The 22,744-nt window shown below is 39.0% G+C and overlaps 1 protein-coding gene across 1 annotated transcript in view; it reads right to left on the bottom strand.

Moving 5' to 3' along the window:
* The window catches only part of STAG1 (STAG1 cohesin complex component), a 112,496-nt gene that overhangs the window by 24,185 nt on the left and 65,567 nt on the right, over positions 1 to 22,744 (bottom strand). Inside the window, exons 4-11 of the mRNA XM_060768053.2 lie at positions 17,290 to 17,454; positions 16,345 to 16,441; positions 13,863 to 13,939; positions 12,024 to 12,228; positions 10,019 to 10,170; positions 7,762 to 7,835; positions 7,011 to 7,134; positions 6,383 to 6,481 (exon numbers count right to left, since the gene is read on the bottom strand). Of these exons, the coding sequence (XP_060624036.1) occupies positions 6,383 to 6,481; positions 7,011 to 7,134; positions 7,762 to 7,835; positions 10,019 to 10,170; positions 12,024 to 12,228; positions 13,863 to 13,939; positions 16,345 to 16,441; positions 17,290 to 17,454 (993 nt within the window). The remainder of the gene's footprint in view (positions 1 to 6,382; positions 6,482 to 7,010; positions 7,135 to 7,761; positions 7,836 to 10,018; positions 10,171 to 12,023; positions 12,229 to 13,862; positions 13,940 to 16,344; positions 16,442 to 17,289; positions 17,455 to 22,744) is intronic.

The raw sequence follows: 22,744 nt of genomic DNA, 5'->3' as shown, positions 1-22,744 counted from the left end.
CCTTACAGCTGTCCTTGAGAAAGATCGGGCTCAAGCATGAATTAAGTTTGGATTTTGTTTTCTTCTAATGTTAGTGGATGGAAATAAGAGCACTCCAATTGTGCTTACTTTCCTGCATTTGCATCCATATGTTAACAAATATATGTAGGAGTGGAATACACAGTATATTAATCAATGAAATGTATTGCTACTCATAATGAAGAGCCTTTCTGTAGAAATGCCGAAGAGAAATCTACAGTCATGTAGAATCAACTCTTGCATTCTAAGTTTTCTAAGATCTACAGAGACACTCGCTGGAACACCTCAGCAAGCGAGAGTCCAAAAGTGGCAGGCCCAAACCCAGCACCTCAATCAATGGCTGATACCCAGTGAGAGACTCCCCCCTGGGCACACAGAAGACTGGGCGTCTTGGAAGGCGCTGAACAGACTGCGCTCTGGCACCACGAGATGCAGAGCCAACCTTCAGAAATGGGGCTACAAAGTGGAATCCTTGGCATGCGAGTGTGGAGAAAAGCAAACCACTGACCACCTGCTGCAATGCAACCTGGGCCCTGCCACATGCACCATGGAGGACCTTCTTGCAGCAACACCGGAAGCACTCCAAGTGGCCAGATACTGGTCAAAGGACATTTAACCAACTACCAAACTCACAAAATGTGTATTTTTCTGTCTGTTTGCTTTGTTCTGTTAGAAATGTAATATATAATGGACTGGTTGCTCTGACACGACAAAATAAACTCTTGCATGCTGGATCAGCCAAGGGATCCTCTGGAGCGTTCCCCACATATTGTAGTATGTTTCTAATTTGCAAGCCAACACACAGGGGAGGTGGATTGCTCCTCTATACCTCTACTGAATGACTCCTCATGCTTAATTCTCTGACAGGTGCAGTGAAGTAGCCCTTAATCACGATTTCTAGGAAACCAGAATAAATTCTTGTTGAATGACAGAACAGAAATAGCAAAACCCTTCTTAATGATGTTATTGCTACTCAGAAGGTAACTCATTCAATGGTGTAAGCTGTAAAGATGTTTCCTACAGAAGCTCAAAAGATGGGGCCTTAAAAACACATAAACACTAGCTTTTAGATTTGATGTCAAGAAAATATAAAATCTTTGATGGATGTTAAAGTTTTGCCTGTACAGAAATCTTTTCATGTAAAGATGAGATACAGACGCCTATCATTTCACTGTTGCCAAAATCACCACCTGTCTACTGTCTTGGGAATTTCATTATGATTGCCCACAAAGATGAATATATTTGATGCATTCAATTCCCTGAACCTTTGAAATTAAAGTTTCAAAGACTAAAGCAGTTCTCTGACCTAAATTATTTTAACTGTTTTTATAAAATTACACTGTAGAACTTGATAGATATGTCTGGGAAATCAGCCAACTAAACCAGGTGAGTAGATAATTCAGGAGTTAGAAATGAGAGAACGTGTATATTCTCAATTCTTGAAACAGTCAACTATAATAACATTGTTGAAAGTTTTGCTTTTAAGAATATGTTCCTAAAAGAATACCTATTTTAAGTGTCCCTAGTATCTGACTTGAACTTCAGAGCAGAACACCCTCTCCACAAAAGATCAAATGGTTTTAAAGATGAAATAATGTACTGACAACTATGAGTTCAAAAGAATATGAATTCAAATCTTAAAAAAAGAACACAGAGCCTTCTCTTTAATGAACCAAAATTCAACTGCAATAAAGCTATGAAGAGAAAAAATTGTATTCAGAAAAAAAGATGTTGGGCAAATAAAAAATCTCCATGCACATAGGCTAGCAATCATCATGTTTACAGTAGGGGCGGGCAGCATGCAGGCTTCATCAGTTTTATAATTCCCAAATATGACTCCCAACTATTACAAAAAAAAATTTCAATGTCTTTTTTTTCTCTTTAAAAGTAAAGTTCACAGTCCATGTAAGCCTTTTTAATAAGCAGGTTCATATTCTTTGAAGCCACCTTGAAGCACCATTCTGCTTGTAAACAAAATGTGCAGCAGTCTTTGTTTTTAAGAAAATAATGGCAATCGTAAAGGCAAGAAAATATTTCTCATTACTTTTTTCATGATAGCATTCAGGGTATGTGTGGATAGTTGCTGGGTTTGGGGGAGCGAAAATAGGGTTGTAAGCTACAGACACTGTGGTTTACAGATATCGGGAGGTTATGTTCTGAAGGCAGTTATCAAATTTATTCTATGGCATTTTAATCTATGTACTATGTATTTTAATATATGCATTTTATGGTGATGTTTTAACTGTGTTGTGTCCTGCCTCAAGCTGTGAGGAGAACCAAGTAACAAATAATTTTGATAACAACATCATATAATGTTTCCTATTACAGAAAGTCACAAGAGATGGGACAGAAAGGAAAAGAAAATTGCAAGAAAAGAGACGCGCGTTCGAAAATACTGCTAAGACAAAGCAGTAGTCACAGATGAATAAAGCAATTTATATAGCCTATAGTGCAAGTTAAGTTAGCTTTCAAAGTCTAAAATTTATGATATCAAAAGGAGTTGCACCATAAAACCCAACTGTAATTTACACATCATAGCACATTATGTCACGCAAGTTCCAAAAAAAGTTTTTAGGAAACTTTTACAGCTAGTAACAACAACAACACTTTATTTGTATTCCACCCTATCTTCCCGAGGGGACTCAGAACAGATTTCAGCATACAGACACAAGCAAACATTCAATGCCTCGAAATAATGACACACAGACACACAGATAAAGGTAAAGGCTTCCCCTTCATCTCTGGCTCTGAGGGGTGGTGCTCATCTCCATTTCTAAGCCAAAGAACCTGCATTGTCCATAGACACCTCCTAGGTAATGTGGCTGGCATGACTGCATGGAGCCCCGATTACCTTCCTACCGAGGTGGTACCTATTGATCTACAGGTCAATGACTGGCTTAGAAAATGGTGTCAGGAGGAACGCTTTGGCTTCCTCGACCATGGCCTGCGTTTCCAGGAGGATGGCCTACTGGCAAGGGATGGGGTGCATCTCACACAAGTAGGAAAACACCTTTTTGCTCACAGACTCGCAAACCTCATTAGACTCACTTTAAACTAGGTCCACCGGGGGAGGGGGACAACAGCCTTGCGAATACTACTTTACCCATAATGTCTGGGAATCGCCAGAAGGCTAAACGGAGGGCTGCACAAACACAACAAGGACCAAGTACCAAAAGCACAATAATCCCAATTAAACAACTCAAGGGAAGATCCCAGGGGCTCACATGTCTTTACACTAATGCACAGAGCATGGGAAATAAACAAGACGAACTCCAACTTTTAGCACAACACCACAAATATGATATCATAGCCATCACTGAAACCTGGTGGGATGACTCCTATCGCTGGAATGTAGATATCGAGGGGTATAACCTCTTTCACAGAAACCGAACAAAGGGGAGAGGAGGCGGAGTAGCTTTATATGTCAAAAACTCTTATGCTGCAGAAGAGATTCAAGACAGCAATCTGGGAAACCAGCTTGAAATCATCTGGATAAGAATCAAGGGAACTGGGACGCAAAAAGATGTCATTGTAGGCGTCTACTACAGACCCCCAAGCCAGGAGGAAGAACTTGATGAAGTCTTCTGCCAACAGTTGACCAAACAGGCACAGAGAAGAGATGTAGTAGTCATGGGCGATTTCAACTATCCCGATATTTGCTGGAAAACAAACTCGGCCAAGAGTACAAGGTCCAACAAATTCCTCACTTGCCTTGCAGACAATTTCATGGTCCAGAAGGTAGAAGAGGCAACAAGGGGGTTGGCTACTCTTGATCTCATCCTAACAAATGCGGAGGACCTGATCGATGCGGTCGAAGTGGTAGGATCCTTAGGGGCAAGTGACCATGTGCTCCTGCAATTTGAGGTACAAAGGAAGGCCGAAACTAAGACAAGTCAAACCCGCATTTTGGACTTTAGGAGAGCTGATTTCCAAAAAATGAAGGAAACGCTGAGCAGCATTCCATGGACACAGATACTAAAAGACAAGGGAGTTACGGATGGATGGGAATTTCTCAAGAGTGAAATACTCAAGGCGCAATTGCAAACCGTGCCAACAAAGAGAAAAAATAGGACAAGTGCAAAGAAGCCAGAATGGATGTCCAAAGAACTTCTAACTGTGCTAAGACACAAAAGAGACATGCACAAGAAGTGGAAAAAGGGAGAAATCACCAAAGAAGAATTCAAACAAATAGCCAACACCTGTAGGGAAAAGGTCCGCAAGGCTAAAGCAAAAAACGAGCTCAGACTTGCCAGGGACATTAAAAACAATAAAAAGGGCTTCTATTCTTATGTCAGTAGAAAAAGGAAAAACAAGGAGGCGATAGGACCTCTTCGCGGAGAAGATGGGGCAATGCTAACAGGGGATAGGGAAAAGGCAGAACTACTTAATGCCTTCTTTGCCTCGGTCTTCTCACAAAAAGAGAGTCTTCAACCTCAGCAAGATGGAGTGGATGAGGGATTGGAGGACATCCAACCCCAAATTGGGAAAGAAGTCGTCCAGGAATACCTGGCCGCTCTTAATGAGTTCAAGTCCCCAGGGCCAGATCAACTACACCCCAGAGTATTGAAGGAACTAGCGGAAGTCATTTCGGAACCATTGGCAACCATCTTTGAGAGTTCTTGGAGAACGGGAGAAGTTCCAGCAGATTGGAGGAGGGCCAATGTGGTCCCAATCTTCAAGAAGGGAAAAAAAGGATGACCCAAACAACTACCGTCCGGTCAGCCTCACGTCGATACCAGGCAAGATTCTGGAAAAGATTGTTAAGGAAGCGGTCTGCAAACACTTAGAAACAAATGCAGTCATCGCTAATAGTCAACATGGATTTATCAAAAACAAGTCATGCCAGACTAATCTGATCTCTTTCTTCGATAGAGATACAAGCTGGGTAGATGCGGGGAATGCCGTGGATGTAGCGTACCTGGATTTCAGTAAGGCCTTCGACAAGGTCCCCCATGACCTTCTGGCAAGGAAACTAGTCCAATGTGGGCTAGGCAAAACTACGGTGAGGTGGATCTGTAATTGGTTAAGTGAACGAACACAGAGAGTGCTCACTAATGCTTCCTCTTCATCTTGGAAAGAAGTAACAAGTGGAGTGCTGCAGGGTTCCGTCCTGGGCCCGGTCCTGTTCAACATCTTTATTAATGACTTAGATGAAGGGCTAGAAGGCATGATCATCAAGTTTGCAGATGACACCAAATTGGGAGGGATAGCCAATAGTCCAGAGAACAGGAGCTGAATTCAAAACGATCTTGACAGATTAGAGAGATGGGCCAAAACTAACAAAATGAAGTTCAACAGTGACAAATGCAAGATACTCCACTTTGGCAGAAAAAATGAAATGCAAAGATACAGAATGGGGGATGCCTGGCTCGAGAGCAGTACGTGTGAAAAAGATCTTGGAGTCCTCGTGGACAACAAGTTAAACATGAGCCAACAATGTGATGTGGCGGCAAAAAAAGCCAATGGGATTTTGGCCTGCATCAATAGGAGCATAGTGTCTAGATCTAAGGAAGTAATGCTACCCCTCTATTCTGCTTTGGTTAGACCACATCTGGAATATTGTGTCCAATTCTGGGCACCACAATTCAAGAGAGATATTGACAAGCTGGAATGTGTCCAGAGGAGGGCGACTGAAATGATCAAGGGTCTGGAGAACAAGCCCTATGAGGAGCGGCTTAGGGAACTGGGCATGTTTAGCCTGAAGAAGAGAAGGCTGAGAGGAGATATGATAGCCATGTATAAATATGTGAGAGGAAGCCACAGGGAGGAGGGAGCAAGCTTGTTTTCTGCTTCCTTGGAGACTAGGACGTGGAACAATGGCTTCAAACTACAAGAGAGGAGATTCCATCTGAACATTAGGAAGAACTTCCTGACTGTGAGAGCCGTTCAGCAGTGGAACTCTCTGCCCCGGAGTGTGGTGGAGGCTCCTTCTTTGGAAGCTTTTAAGCAGAGGCTGGATGGCCATTTGTCAGGGGTGATTTGAATGCAATATTCCTGCTTCTTGGCAGGGGGTTGGACTGGATGGCCCATGAGGTCTCTTCCAACTCTTTGATTCTATGATTCTACTTACATTTGTATGTTTTCGAGCTGCTAGGTTGGCAGGAGTTGGGGCTAACAACGGGAGCTCACCCCGTCCCATGGATTCAAACCATCAACCTTCTGGTCAGCAAGTTCAGCAACTCAATGATTTAACCCATTGCACCACTGTGGTCTCCAATTCATCATGAATTATAATGCTCAAAACAACAAATCTCAAAAACCAAATGTATCCTACAAATGTGAATGTCAAGAAACCTTTTATTATAATACAAATAGCTTTAAGAAAAGGTTAATTTTTATGCAGTTCTTAACATTATAAACTTACCTTAAATCTATTTGTAAATAGCTCCAATTTGGGGAACAACTCTCTGTTGGTATATAAACTCTGCAAAGCTTTCAGACACTTCAATCTCACTTCACCTTGCTGAATAAAGAAAACTGGAATTTACTGGAACAGAACTAAATAAGCAAATCAAACAAAAACTTTTATTAAATATTCCTTTTAATCTAATAATATTTCTTAAGAATGACTATTCATCTGTTGGACTGAGTCTGAATTCAAAGAGTACTGTGTTCTCACTTGCAATGGCTCTTATAGTTTTGGAAAAAAGGTACCCCCATTTTCAGATGAGGAGATTAAACAACAGTACCGTCATCTGTAGAAATCTGACAGTTGACACAAAGCAGAATGCTTTTGTTACAAGTATGACTTTTAGGGGCCATTAAAAGAAATTGCTAGATGATTTGGGGTAAGAAAGTTGAGAAGACAAAGTGTATGAATAATGTTATTGGTAAATGAACCAAACATAACCAATGTAATTAAACTGAATGACCACAACTAACATAGTTTGAAAGAAATCTGAGGAAGTAACATTTTCTTTTTAAATCAAAAGAGAACAAAACACAAGATTATGTTTCATCAGGATATTTAGATTACAGCATGTAGCACTTACTCTGTCATGAAGTGTCCAACCAACATATTTTAAGTAACTATCGTTCAGGAAGGCATCACTGTACATTTTCATCCATACTCCAATTTCTTCAATACAAACAGCTCTAATTTCAGCAATAGCATCACTGTAAAAACAGGCGGAAATAGTTTGCCCACTTACTTTATTTTGTGTGAGTGTAAGGCCAGTTCTCTAACATTCTGTAAAATGCTATGTTTCTCTGCTTTTAACTATCTGGAACATTCTGAACACTCAACGATTCTTCTCCTTCAAAATGAAGCCACTCTTTTTCTCTTGCTACCACTATGCATAGAACCCCAAAAGACCACTGCTTCTGCTTCCCAAAATCAATTTTTCCACAAGGCCTTTGTCATAATTCTTTAGACCACCTATTCCACCTGTATAATTGAAATCAATATTTTTTTCATTCTGCTTTCATTTCTCTTCCACTATTGTCTCCCCTCCCCTCCTTGGAATTACAGGCTTCTTCAATCAAGGGTATATTCTCTTAATCTTGTCCATTAATAGTCTTGCATACAAGCACAGACATATACAATAAAAAATAAAAAAATCAAGCGTATCATGGTTTCTTTAGTAAAATATGAATATTTATACACTAATGAGCTTCAAAAAAGTAAAATTTCTGAAGTACATGGATTCTCAAAACATTTTTCTAGGTATTCATAACTTTTAGCCATCAAAAGATCTGTTATCCACTTACTTAGATCAAATAATGCCCTTTCCGCTCACTTACCGATATCGATGGACGAAAATACCCTTGAAAATGGAATTCATCATATTTTCAATTTCATCCTGATTTTCTTGCAGCTAAGACAGAAATTATTTTTGAAATTCAAATATTTTTATACCTGCATTTTTGTCCAAGTTTGCTAAGCTAAAAATTACCAATAGCCCAGAAAAACAATGATATATTTTGATATAAAACTCTTCTCTTCTTGCATTGCTAGGATGAGGACATTCTTTGCCTTCTGCTGGTATGGCTCTATTAAAATACTCTACTTCAGAAGCATTATGTATCCAGAGGCATTTCAGAACTCTTGGGAGCTTTGATCCTGGTCAGTTTTTATAGTAGTTTCCCAGCTGATTAGTATACTATGAAAATGATTCTAGCTACTGAGGTTCTTGCTGTGATACCCTCTCCAATACTACCCTCTCCAATACTATGCAATGAAGAGAAAAAAGAATCCAATGTTTTTTGTTTTTGCACCAGGATTAGGTGTTAACAATTCTGGATGGGATTGCACTGTTTTTGAAGCCACATCTTCACAGGTCTGGATCTAGATGTCCATATGACACTAAAGATGAGGACTGCCAGAACCTATTATAATGTCCTCTGCTTTGTATGGATCTCTCCCCATACAAATTGATCCCATGAATCGGTGGAAATAAATCAAAGTCTGATAGTCCTGAGTCAATTTGATTCAGACACAGTTGATGAAAGATCCTGGGATGTACTTTGGAACAAACCAGAATCTTGCTTCAGAAATGTGAAGCCTTGTGTCTCTTCACAATCACTGGAAATAAATGCATTTCTATAATCATTCTCATTTTCTGAAATGAACATCTTTTTAAATTTTTAATTAATTTTATCATAATTCAATACATTTGTTATACATAGTTTTACAGCAGACACATAATATTGAATACAATCTATCATACATCAACTTTTGGCATCTACTGTTATTTTTATGCTTGTACATAAACAGTGCAATCCCATCCAGAATTGTTAACACCTAATCCTGGTGTTGGACGATTTGGCTCTTTTAACTAGGATGTTAATATTTTAATGTGTATGGTGCTGATATTTTAATCGTGTAATGAAGTGGCATTGTGTTGTTATTGTATATTTTTTGTATGTTAACACATGTTGTGAACCGGTCCGAATCCCTCTTTGAAGGTGAGAGGGTCGGTATATAAAACCTCGAAATAAATAATAAATAAATAATACATATTATTGATCCCTCACCACTGTGCTCCCCCCCCCCCCCCCAAAGCCAAAGCTTTTATATATCATCTGTCCAAAATTTCAATCCTTCTTGTGGATGTAACTTTCCATCTTTCTTTTTTAATCCTTTTTCAATAAATTTTCTCTATACATCATCAAAATCACTATGTTTCCATACACCTCTTTTAACTTTTAATACACATGTCAGCTTATCATTTATTGCCAATTTCCATGCATCCTTACACCACTCCTCTATTTGTATATTTATTTCTCTTTTCCAATTCCTTGCTATAAGCAGTCTTGCTATGTTAATAAGTTGGTTATCACATCTTTATCCTGTTTTTTCAGTTGCTTGTTCTTATATAATGATAATAAAGCTATACTAGGACTTCTTTCTACTTTAATGTTCATTATATCCTCTATTTCTCTAAACACTTTCTCCCAAAAATTACTTGGCATCCTCTCCAGCAATTCTTTAAATCGTTTTATTGGTGTTTGCTATTCTTATTGGTGTTAGGTACCATTTCCATATTGACTTATAATAATTTTCTTTAACCCGTATTGGTAATTTTTTCAAATGTCTTTGCCTCCATAATTGTAGCAATGCCATTTCATTTATTTTCATCCCTAAATCTTCTTCCCAGACCTCCTTGAGGGTGTTATTTTTTATTTTTCCTTCATTTATTTCAATTATTATTTTATATACTTTACTAGTTATTCCATTCAAAGTTTCATGCTCCTCTAGATCCCTTTCTGAAATGAAAATTTCCAAATGTCCAATTCATTGTGCAATGATGGTATTTTTAAACTATTTCTTTTCAAACAGGTTCTTGCTAATGCTCCAGAATTTTTTGAGAAGATAATATAGGAGCTCAGAGAGGATATACCTGCAAGATACCACTTCTTAGAGAAGAACGTCATACAGTATAATCAATATTTTTTTCAACTGCTTTCAGTTGAAAACACAATAACAATAAAAAATAACAATAAAATTGTTATTTTTTCTACAATAACAATAAAAAAAATCTACATCTCTTAGATTTACCTCTTTCCTTTTCTGAAGGAGGAGCTCCAACCGTTCATTGGCTCTTTTACCGATCATCTTATTTCTCTCAGCTTCATACTGCCTCTGTGTATTATCCTGATGAATACTCAGGTTTAAGGCAACATTCACAAGAGCAGTCATAAGCTTCATAGCTGAAGAAAGTACACAATTAATGTTTGAGGAATTTGAATACTTGAATTCAAGTCAAATTCAAGTTAGTATTTGGTTTCCATGCCATAATAACTTAATCTATACATATAATAAAAGTAAAAGTATTTTGTTTGTTTGTATCTTTGTTTGCATGCAATTTTCCAAGATTTCCCTGTGACTCCTGTCAACAACAGATCTGGACCAAATTTGGCATGCAGACCCCCCCCCCCCCCCCAAATTCTTAACTTTGACAGATGGGTTTTGGGAGCCTATGATAGTGAACAATGGAACTATAGTTCATTCATGTGCAAAAAGCACTGTGAACCCCACCAACAATGGATCTGGACCAAACTTGGCAAACATACCTTTCATGACCAACTTTAACTGCTGGCAGGGTTTTGGAGGGGATTGACTGGGGATGATGGGAGTTGCAGTTCACCCACATGCAAAGTGCACTGTGAATCCCATCTATGATAGATCTGAATTAAACTCGGCACACATATCCACAATTATCAATTTTAAGTACTGGTGGGATTTGGGGAGAAATGACAAAGGGTGATAGAAGTTACAGTTCAACAGTATCCGACAACCACATACTCACCATGACCTACTTTAGCTGCTGGGGGGGGGGGGGGCAGTTAGGAGGGGGGAGTAGACCTGGAATGATGGATGTTATAGTTCACCCATATGCGAAGAGCACTGTGAACCCCACCAATGACGGAGCTGGACCAAACATGGCACACATGCCCACCATGACCAACTTTAACTGTTGGCGGGATTGAGGATGATGGGAGTTACAGTTCACCCACATGCAAAGTTCACTGTGAATCCCACCAACAATAGATCTGGAGTGATCTTGGCTCACATACCCACCATGACCAACTTCAACTGCTGATAGAGTTTTTTTTTGGGGGGGGGGGGGTTGAGCTAGGATTATGGGAGTTGCAATTCACCCACATGCAAAATGTACTGTGGAGCCCACTGACGATGGATCTGGACCAAACGTGGCACACATCCCCATCATGACCAACTTTAAGTACTGGTGAGATTATGGGGCAGTAAGAATGGATGATGGGAGTTACAGTTCACCCTTATGTGAAAACCACACACCCATCAGGACCTACTTTTACTACTGGTGCAGTTTAGGGCAATGACAGATGAGGGAGCTAAAGTTTACCCCACATCCTTATAAATTTTCAAACTCATAAAATAAAAAAGACCAATGACTCCATCTAATATTTATCCTTACACAATACCATACCCGACCATTACGAGGTACCTAAGCTAGTTAAAAAATAAAAACAAAGATTGAAATATTTAGCTTTTTCCAAATCCAGCTCAAATTGAGTACAGTTTTAAATAAAAATACTTTCAATGTATTATCAAAAAAGGAATGGAGCCAGCATGACCTGATGTATGTATTTGGTCTTTCACTAATATTTTGGAGGGAAAAAAAACATTTTGAAAAAACAACTAAGGATTTGTATGCTCCCTCCTTCCCTTTCCTCATGGGGGAGAAACAATTCTAAACTTTTATGTCTATACAGCAGCATAATATTGTTGGTTGCTGTATACAAATGTAGCAAGCTCATTTGCTGAAACTAAAATTTGTCACAAATTAGGATATCAAAGCAGAATCAAATCATGGTTTGAGCACATCTCCTTGCCATTTCAGGACAAAATCAAACTATAGTCCGATTTTAACATAATATGAGAATTTCTAATTCTCTCTCCTTGGAGTATATAGAAGGAGATGGAATAGGTGTGTGGGTCTTAAGTTTATGTTCAACAGCTATAAAAAAAACTCTGTCTGAATCTCATTGAAAACTTACAGTATTTTAGAAAATGAACCTACCAGCGAGTGTACTGGTATGCCTGAAAGCTCGGACCTGTGAATCGGACAAACCAGTCAGGAGCGAGATCACTGTGTCCATCATATATTCATCATATATGATGCTATATTGACACTGTCGTATTAAAACGCCTATAAATTCACAAAAATTCGACCGGAACTTTTTCCACTGAGGCCCAGGCATGGTAAGTGGGTAATCACCACTGTCCTGAGGGAAAACAAAATACACATACTATATTTAATGCATGTTTGGCTTTTAGCTATATTTTAGTTAGGCGCTTCTACGCTTTAGACTGCTATAGCGAGGAAACAAATGATGTCGAAGAAATCGAATGTGTATTTTAAGGGAAAAATAAAACATTTTATTAAACTGTTTAAAGGCCATAAATAATTTCTTCTGGATAAATAATTTCTTAACTGAAGTGACAATTAAAATGTTCTACATTATGATTTGGTGTGACAACAGAGCAAAGAAGTTCATACAGATTTGTCCTCCTCAGAGTTTGGAATTCTACAATTCTCACACTGCCAATTTATGCTTATTGTCTGTTTAAGGAACACTGATGGATAGCTCTAAATGAAATTTCAGATTCAGTACTTAGGCTCTCTTGATTTGGTATTATTGGGTTATGTTCCCATGGTTCGGGTCGAAACTATCTGACAAACCACATCTCTGTATATAAACCAGCCCGAGCACTGAGGTCAGCGGAGGAAGCCGTGCTCTCGGTCCCGCCCCCAACACAAGCACAGCTGGTGGGAACTAGAGAGGGGGGATTGCCTCCCCACCTCTGGAACTCCCTCCCTAATGAAGTAAAAACGGCCCCTTCCCTCCTCTCCTTAAAAAAAAACCCTACTGAAACCAAATCTTTGTTCTCGGGCCTACGGAGAGAAGGAACATTAGCAATGTTGACTACAACGCGACACTTTACCCTGGTTTACTGGTGGCAAATAAATTATATAAAAATGGCTTAATTAATTTTTAACTGTTTTTAAACTAAGTATTTATTTATTTATTTATTTGGTTTACTTTTACCCCGCCCTTCTCACCCCGAAGGGGACTCAGGGCGGCTTACACAGAGTAGTTGCTATTTCATTGGCTTAATCGGACTTACATGTTTGAATTATTTATATTTATAAAGTAGCTATTGTAATTGTTATAGATGTTTTCTTCTTGGGCATATTCATTTATTTTTGTAATGTTTTATGGCATTGAATGTTTGCCATCCTTTGCTGGAAACCGCCTTGAGTCCCCTTCGGGAGATAGGGTGGGTTACAAATAAATCTTCACTTGATTTTTTAAATGTGTGGTTGGGTGTTTCTACTCTTTTACAAAATATTTCTGATATCCTAAGATAACAATAATCCTGTGCACTTGTATTTTGAGGGATATTATGATATTTTTATTGATAAAAATGTTTCAAGCATTAGGATGCAAAGCACGCTTTATATAAAAAATAACTGTAGAATTCTTGGTGTTCTTTAAATGCAAAAAATCTTCCCTGAATCCAAAAATAAGGCTTGATAATCTCTTCTCCGCCTTTAAATTTCTTTCTACTGCTAATGCAAAACTTCAGTGGAGGATTACATACATGTTAAATATCTGCCACCGAAAGAACTGGGACTCAGATCTTACTACTTTGTGTAACTATTCTGCAGCAGGCTACCTGCTTCTCCCATTTTCAAGATCCTTTTCTTTCTTTCCTACAAGTGTAAGTTATTTAGTCAACCAATGTAACTACTTAAGTAACTAGACCATTCAACCTTAGAGTGAAGGCATTTTGGAGGACCTTCTCAACAATTTCACTCAAAGCTAAAAACAATACTGAATTTTTAACACCATACCTCATCAAATTCTTCAGTCATTTTCCTGATGATTTCTGCATTTTGCATGTTCCTAAACATTTCAATACGTACAGTGCCTGTAATAAAATTAGTAAGCATAACTGAGTGTTTTACTGTATTTAAAGATGCTTTAACACATCTTGAAAATTCTGAACCACATATTAAAGGATATGATGGCAAATAAAAAGCTTATCAGATTCTTTTCCTCCAGTAATAATTCAGCATTCTAGATATTAATATTCTAGAACAGATGGTTGGAGCTTTTTACAGTGGGGAAACTCCTGTGTATCTCTGGAGAATGTCTCTCTCAAATCAGAATATTTCAAGAACTGTGGCAGATCAAATCTGCATTCTATGCAGCCAAACTCTCTGGAAAGGTTGTTTGTTTCTGTCTCCCCTTTGAAAGTAAAATAACCTACGCTGCAACAGAAGAAAAGGAAATTCTACATCACCAATAAGGGAATATTATTTTATGAATATAATCCTAGTATTTTCTTAGCTGAAAAGAATATACATCACTTTTTATTTCTATGCAAAATCCGTATCTGAAAATCTCCTCATTGAGATAATACAGAATCAGGATCACACCCATTACAAAAAATAACTTCAGTACAGGTGCATTTTAAAATGAATCAAAATCATACAAATTTCCTTTAGCATCATGTTGAAATACCAAAAAGAAAACTAAGAACAACGGAAAATACATTAAAAGAGACATTCTTCCTGACCATATAACCAGAAGCTGAGAACTAAATAATAGGTATCTCAGGTAATGGATGACTCTATGATGCAAGAAATTTTAGTATCAAGGCCTTTGAAGCTACATGCATAAAAATACTTTTGTATAGGAATAAACATCCAAATAATGTTGTTCCGGTACAAATTTCTAAGGGTGTTCAAGCAAAACTATTTTCTTATGTTTCCTAAGAGGAGTCTGGAAGGAAGAGCCATAACTTTATATATATCAGATGATAAGCATGGCAGTGTTCAATAAAGCAATACACATTTGCTTCTCTTTTTGTTTCTCTAAACAGGAAAACATAAAAAATACTTCTATTAAGTCAAGTTACTTCCTGCATTGTAAACACACAAGGCAGAATGAAAAGATCAATTTCACAACTCAGACATTGAGGTCTGCATTGCACTTCATATTTTAATCTTGTAAGCAATCTCAATCTGTGTTTACACGGGGATATATAGAGAGCACTGACTGAATTCACTTCAATATAGTAGACAGATTTAATTAGCAGCAATAAAGGTGATGAATGGTCCTGAGAATTCTGCTTTATCCTAAGAAAGCAAAACAACCAATATGTATATTGTGCTACAAGTTTTTTGAGAGACTTTCACACTTGTGCATGCCTAGAAAGCTTGGTCACCAGAGAGTTGTGGGAATATCTGATTTTCTACATATCTAGCTTTTACACTTCAGGGTCATACGTTGTCATAATGAACATCAGAAACAACTCACACACTATAGAAGTCTGGGGCCCATCTTTTCATAACTTGCTCATTTCTTTAGCCTTCAATCAGGCACATTTCTTGGCACCTTAGATTTGTCTAATCCTCCACTGCACTGCTATATTCCCCTCTGACTAGGTGATTGCTATTTATAGCCTGGCAATCTGCCCAGTATTCTACATTTATTCACAGCAAGACAGGTGGCTTAGAGCCAAAATAGCTATTCATACACATCAAGACATTCTGGTTACCTTACTACATCTGGTGGAACTAAGGCGGATAAATGTGAGGACTAGAACTAGTGGCAGTTTTATTGAAATACGAATAAAACACGTTCTTTGAGTGTCACTTCCATTATAGATTCAAGATGTGAATAAATATCCATAAGTCACTCTAGTTTTCCAAACTCTAAATAGAAGATACTAGCATTTAGGTAGACATGTAGATAGACAAAAGCTACATAGTTAGAAACTGTGCTCCCAACTTTCCCTGTATACTTCTATTGATTTGTACTTTTTGCAAGCACCTCTTCAAAAATTCTGTACATAAAGCCTGCAAACTATGAATAATGGAAAATTGTTCCACCACAGGCAAGTTCACCATGGGCAGTGCACCACAGGATATCTCCAAGCAATCTTTCCCTCCACTTGAATCTAACTTGCTTTTCAAAAGGGCCAGAGGTTCTCCTTTATTACACCAGAAATTTACCATGACTATTCTGGAGAAATGATTTATATTTATGACAAAAGTTTCCTAACTGTACAGAAACTACATGTAAAGAAAAACAACAGTAGTTATTTCCAGAAAAGCCCTTATATTAACCAAGAAACCTGTTCTGCATAACTAAGAATTAAATCTTTCAAATCTTTTAATTCTTGACTATAGTTACTACAATTTTCTTTATAGAACTGTACTTTTAAGGAAGTGCGTGGATATAAAATATACAATTTATTATTGCACATACTCCCCTATAAAAACACTGGATGGAAAGAAATTATATAACACTCTTTTTCATCTGTACCTCTGCATCCTGAGCACTGGATGAAGAAATTGATTAAATCCAGAAGTGCTATGTCCCTGTCTTGCTTATATGATTCAATCCAGTCATCTACCACACACTGTAAATTAAAGAGAAATATATTAAAATACTTAATTCAGAATTTTTACAAAATGTTGGGAAGCAATATCCCTTTCTAGAATGGCAGATACATTTAGAACACTGTTCATAACTATAATGCTTTTATAAACACTATTACTTATTCTCCACATGGCCCCATATGCATATAATGTTAAATGATGGTGTATAACTTATGTAAGAAAAGCAGGCTAGCCTGCCCATACAGATGGGAGGAGATCAGAGGATTTCCCTTTTGTTTTTGGAATAAGCATTGACTGGCACACATATAATATTGAAAAATAAAAATATAAAGTTGGCCAGTCAATTGTTAAATGCTATTCCAGATAAACCTTAACAATAAAATTAACAAGTATGTATGTATAAATACCAAAGGAGGGTGAAACTTCAGTTAACTTCAGTTTGTCATATTGTTTGAAACAACAATGTGGCCAACACTGTATTTAACCACAAATAAAGTAATTTAAACCTTGGATTGTCAAAACTTTTAAAAACTTATGTTGAACCCAGAGGAGATATAAAATAGTGGTTAATAACAGGTAAAGGATGGGTTTCTGATCACCTCTTTTAAGCCACACATTAGGCCTAGTTATAAAAATACCTTCCTAGAAAGACTTATTACGATAAACCACAGTACTGTTTCTCACCTCAGTCTGGGTTTTCTTCCTACAAACGTAATCATGTATCCTGCATTTTACATCTCATTTGAGACTTAAGCAGTCTGTTAAATACCCACAGAGATATTCCTTTTATGTAATTTCACACTAAAGAGCTAGAATGTTAACATTCAAATATCTTAATGAAACGTATAACAAGCATCCATAAATTTACCTGCATAGCGCTCTTGCCCATTTTCACCACTTCAAACAAAGTTACAGGGTCCCCTTCTCCATTCTGCTGTGGGTGACCATTAGCTCTTCCTCGGCCTGTCCCTCTACTTCCAGTTTCAGAACGAAACTTTTCCGCTGGAGTCTTTCGAGGCTTCTTATTGGCAGACTGAGAAACAGAAGAGTGGGTGGAAAACTTTGATGTCTTTATATCACATTCATTATTTTTGTGCTTATACTTCTTCAATTGCTAAATAAAGAACTATGAAGAATCATACATGCTGAAGAGTAAGCAAAGGGGCCAGAACATTACTAAAACTCGTCTTAAGGTAGCAAAATGTAACATATGGACAAGTTGCTTACCTATAAATGTGGTTCTTTCAGTTGTCATATATTAATTCATACAAATGGGGATTCGTGGCTGCACTGAGCTCTATTAATATACTTCTAGAATAGAACAGCTTTTTGGCAATAACTTTGTCTGCCTCTTCTACTGCACACATTTGCATGCATCAAATTATTCTGCTGAGTTCTAACAGAAAAGGAACATCTGGCATGACATGAGTGGAAGTAGATGACCATTTCAACTATCAAGATTACAAGTAAGTAACCTGTTGTTTTTCCTTATGGTTTCTGTGATTTACACAAATGGAAGACTAGCTAGCAGACAGAGGCGGGATATTTCATGCCAGTAGTGACAAAAGAATGACCAAAGGAAACATCAGCGCAAGCTTAAAAATTCAGTCTACAGCACAAGTATAAAACTCAAGGTCTATGGGTCGAATCTAGACTGCCATGTCGTTTATGTAACCCTCTAGATGCTGGACTACAATTCCTGTATTCCGCAGCATTAGACAACATGACTACAGCCGATGGGAGGTGGGATAAAGTAGTATCTGTAAGGCTGCAGTTTGTTCTGTTTAGTCAGGGTAGTGGGGGTTTGACTTTAGATATAAGGCTTGTGGATATGATGTCTGACTTTAAAATGTCCTTTCCCCAACCTCAGAGCCACAAGTGCTGTTAGGTTGCAACTTCCATGATCCGCACTCCAACGGCAGATAATAAAAAGTGATGTGAGTTGTCGTTTAGTAACTTCTGAACACCCAAATTTGTGAAAACTAAAGTGCACCAACCATTATGTAAATAAATTTGAGTTGACCCTCTATATCTGTTGATTCTCCATTGATGGATTCAATGGTTTTTTGCAGGCAACCATAAGGTTGATGTGGCCCTCATTGAAAGCAGTTGTTGTAGCTGTTCTTTTGCAAAATGAGCCCCGCAAAATGGATGGAAAAATAACCTGACCAATTCATATGAGAAATATACGAACTGTGAAATGGGGTCCCTCGGCATACGTTGTTAACATGGGTTCACCAAGTCAGGGTTTGGAGTACCACTTTTGGGATCATCAGGAAGCAAGAGTTGTGGTGCCAGATAAGGTTGAAGTGGTCGATGAACCATCTCTGCAGGGGTCGCAGACAGTCATGCAAATGGTGTAATCGCTATCATCAATGCCATGTGGCCTTGTAGGACTTGGGCAGCTTTGGGTCATACCCGATGCTGGGTCTGGCAATGTCAAATTTCTCTGTGGAATGCCACAAACCTTTCGTGAGGGAGAAAAGCCATTTGAGTAACAGAGTTGAACATCATCCTGATGTGGACGGGTCCAGATTTGACTTGTCAGCATTTAGTCTGAGGCCAAGTGAGTCCAGTAGGGAAAGAGTGAAGTCGATGTGAGTTTGTAAGATGGTCAGTGAGCAGGCCACCAATAACCAGTCGTCTTGGTACGGGCAAATGACAATGCAGTGTTATTGCAGGCACACCGCCACTACTGGCATTAACTTTTTGAAGATTTGAGGAGCTGAGGTATAGCCAAAGGGGAGAACTGTGAATTGGTAACAGGAACTTCTGATGTGCTGGGCACACACTGAGGTTCAAGTATGTGTTGCTGAGATCGATGGTGGCAAAGCAATCTCTCTCTTTTAGCAAGGGCAGGATGGTTGATACCATCACCATTCAGAACTTCTTTAGGACCAAGAAGGTGTTTAGATCTCACAGGTTCAGGATCGGACGAAGGCCTCCATCCTTTTTGGTGATGGCAAAATTTCTGGAGAAGGCTCTTGCATCTTCCTCAAATGAAACTGGTTGGATGGCTCCCTTGGACAAGAGAGTGCACCTTGTAGATTATGGCTTGAGAGGTCTGAGTGTTGTGGATATTTCCCATTGAGGAGTTCTTTGAATTCTAAAGCATAGCCTCTTTGGACAAATGTCCAGAAGCCATGCATTTGAGATGATGTTCACCCAGGTGCTGGTGTAGCATGCAAGGCAGTCAAGAAACAGATGAATCTCAAGGTTGACAGGATCTGTCGGACGTGAGATGCTCAGTGGATAGTCAGGTGTGGAGGTGGCAGCAGTAGGCAGAAAAAAAAAACCTGGCATCGTCAAACGCCCCATCAAACTCAGTGTTTGAACTGGCTGGCCAGTCGGGTTTGTTGCCTCTGGTTGTGATGGGGCTGATGCAGAGATTGTACCAGCAGGGCTGGGGGCGTCCTCTGCTGTTGGTGGTACTGAGGCTAGTTAAAACGTCTGTAGCTAGGCTGGTGCCACCAGGATCTTTGGTGGTGTTGAGGCTGCAGTTGCACTTTGCTGTGAGTAACTTGAAGTCTTGGTTTGACTTCAATTTGTTGTCGGTATTGGCATTGAAGAGACCTGTGGCATCAAAGGGTAAGTTTCAATAACTCGCTGGGAGGCTGTCAAAAGACCGGAAAATCAGAGTCATGTGTGTCAACAGACTGCAATAGTGTGGGCGATAATCTTGCCTGCATTGTAAGTGGTGTTTTTCACCTTCTGGATCTCATGATGTGCCAGGGATGTGACTTCTTGCTGGAATGTAGTGAGTACTGCTTGGTCCTCCTCCATGAGTTTGGAGTGGAAGGGCTGTGGACTCTCCTGAATACGGGATCAGTAATGATCTTAGAAGTTTGCATTATTTCAAGGCAGAGATCATCTGCCATGCAGACCATTTGATCGGAAGGCTCTGATATTGTCTATGGGAGATGGCAGATCCACACAGTAGGCATCAGGGTTCGAGGAGAAATTGAGGCCCAATGAGAGCATGGACTCAGATCGAACCGATTTGGCTTCATCTTGGCTGAAGTCATCATCTTCCGACTGATGGGGCTGGTAGGGCAATAGAGGAGCAGCTCATAGGGCTGGCCTCTTTGTAGGCACCACTGGTATCTTTGGGGCCCTAGAGGTTGATGCAGTTATCAGGACCTGCTTCGATGTGTACCCTTAGGCCGCTCTGGCCAGGTTAGAAGTCTGGCAATCCTTTTCTGGTGTTGCCTCCGGTACTGAAAGAACTTATTGTCAGAACTGAACTGGAGCAGTCAGGGTCAACTCAGGCTTGGTCAGCACTCACAGGAGTTTGCAGGTTGATTAAGACAGAAAGTCTTGAACCTCACGTCCTGAAAGCGGTTCTGCGAGGAACAGAGCGGTTGGGCTGGCTGGGGCCATGGACGAGGTTGCCTGCTCCTTTCTGAAGAAGGAAGAGGAGAGGGTCTACTGGACCTTTTAGCAGACCTCTGCTTTTGTGTCAGAGTCAGGGAAATTTGGAGGGATGGAAACTGTACCGTCTTCTCTACCTGTGCCCACCTAGGCTCTTCATGGGCCCGTTTAAAGGCGATCCTCATCGAAGAGGTAGAGAGTGGCATGACCATAATCAATCAAGTTGATCGTACCGAGGCCATGGAGCTCAGGCGGCGGTGACACTTGCCTGTCCCAACATCTTCAACATGAGAAATGTCTTCAAAGTCTTCAAAATGGTTGAAGATCTCAAAGAAACAAGTGAAGGTGCCAAAGTCAGAGGCACCGTGGAGGTTAAAGGGACCAAGGCCTGCTGATAGAGCTAGGTTTTTAGTCTGGCTGCTCTATTTTTTCTCGCCTGGGCCGTGAATGTTTGGCAATGGTTGCACGAGCCGACCACATGGCTTTCTCCAAGGCAAAGGAGGCACTTGCAATGGCCATCGGAGTCTAGTATCTTCGATGCATACTGGGTACAGTGTTTGAAGTGGGTCATCAACATCCAGGAAGAGCTGCTGCAGTGGTGGAAAAGGGAACTGGGGGGAGAATGAAGACAGGGTGCCTTTTATGACTAGTGGAGGAGTGGGGGGGGGGGTTACTGCCAAAATTTGAAATATCACAGTTTGGGAAGCTTCCGTTAGAGCCTGTACAGGCACAGTTAACTCCATATGTGGGCATTCAGAGACCATGAAGAAGAAACTTAATACTATTAATGTTATTTTAAAGAAAACAACAACAACTCCTCCTACTACTACTACTACATTTTTGTACCCGCCTCCATTTCCCCGAAGGGACTCGGGGTGGCTTACACATGGCATGAAGTGCCTAAAACAATACATAAAATAAAATAATCACACAATACAAGATAAAGCAGTAATAGAAAAAGACAATGTTTAATCTAATTGTTTTGTGCTACGCACAGAGGGGGGCAAGTTCATGCCAGTTTTTTAAAAACAGGACTTCATGGTCATGTCATGAAGGAAGCTTACAATGTAACCTGGAGGCAATGCAGGAAAAGACTAGCATCTAAGCACCTCCTTGGTGAATTACAAATCATTCTTGATGAAGCCACTGAACTTGTTTATTTTATAAAGTAAATGATTTTTAAACACTTTTATGAACAGATGATGAGTCTTCATGCCACATAAATACAAAAATATGAAAGGCCTCTCATTGCAAAGTTTTTACCCAGTTGTTTGGCTTTATATGTGAGGTCTAATTTTTTAAAAAACACAATTCTTTTTACCTAATTTTGATGCACCTTTTTACCTAATTTTAAGTTATTTATAGTTACAACATATGCATTTGAAATAGCAACTATATTAATTATAAACATTTTGATAATATTAAGGAGTATAATTTAAGGAAATAGGCTCCTAAGAAGTACAGGAGTCAAAAAAGGTTGGGAACCACTGCTCTATTTAATTATTGAGCAATACTTTATGTGCATGTGAATATGTGCATGCACCCATGCACACACAGTTGAAAGATTATCCCAATTCACAACAAAAGCCATAAGACTGGAGGAGGGGATCTTGGTCTGAACAGGAATGTAGGTTACTGGCCCTTATTAACTAAATGAAATTTATCATATTATTTTAATTCCAGGAATTATTTCCACATTTGCAGCTATACAAAAAAAAAGGTAGCACAGAATGTTTTATATAAATATATGAAGCTATCATTAGCATTTTCTTCTCAAACACTTCCACATGACTATAATCCCTTATGCTTTGGGAACAGTTTAGATTTCAAGATCAAAATACCTTTTAAAGAAAAGGAATAATAGATTTTTATTTTTCAGTTGGAGTATGAATTTTCACTCTCTTTTTCTTCTGCCTTTCTACTTTATCCAAATCCCTCATGTCAGGCCCAGA

Source organism: Anolis sagrei, chromosome 3 (assembly GCF_037176765.1).
Source record: "Anolis sagrei isolate rAnoSag1 chromosome 3, rAnoSag1.mat, whole genome shotgun sequence".
Taxonomy (NCBI): Eukaryota; Metazoa; Chordata; class Lepidosauria; order Squamata; family Dactyloidae; genus Anolis; species Anolis sagrei.
Note: the sequence above shows the minus strand (reverse complement) of the source record. Positions and strands in the feature narration are given on the sequence as shown.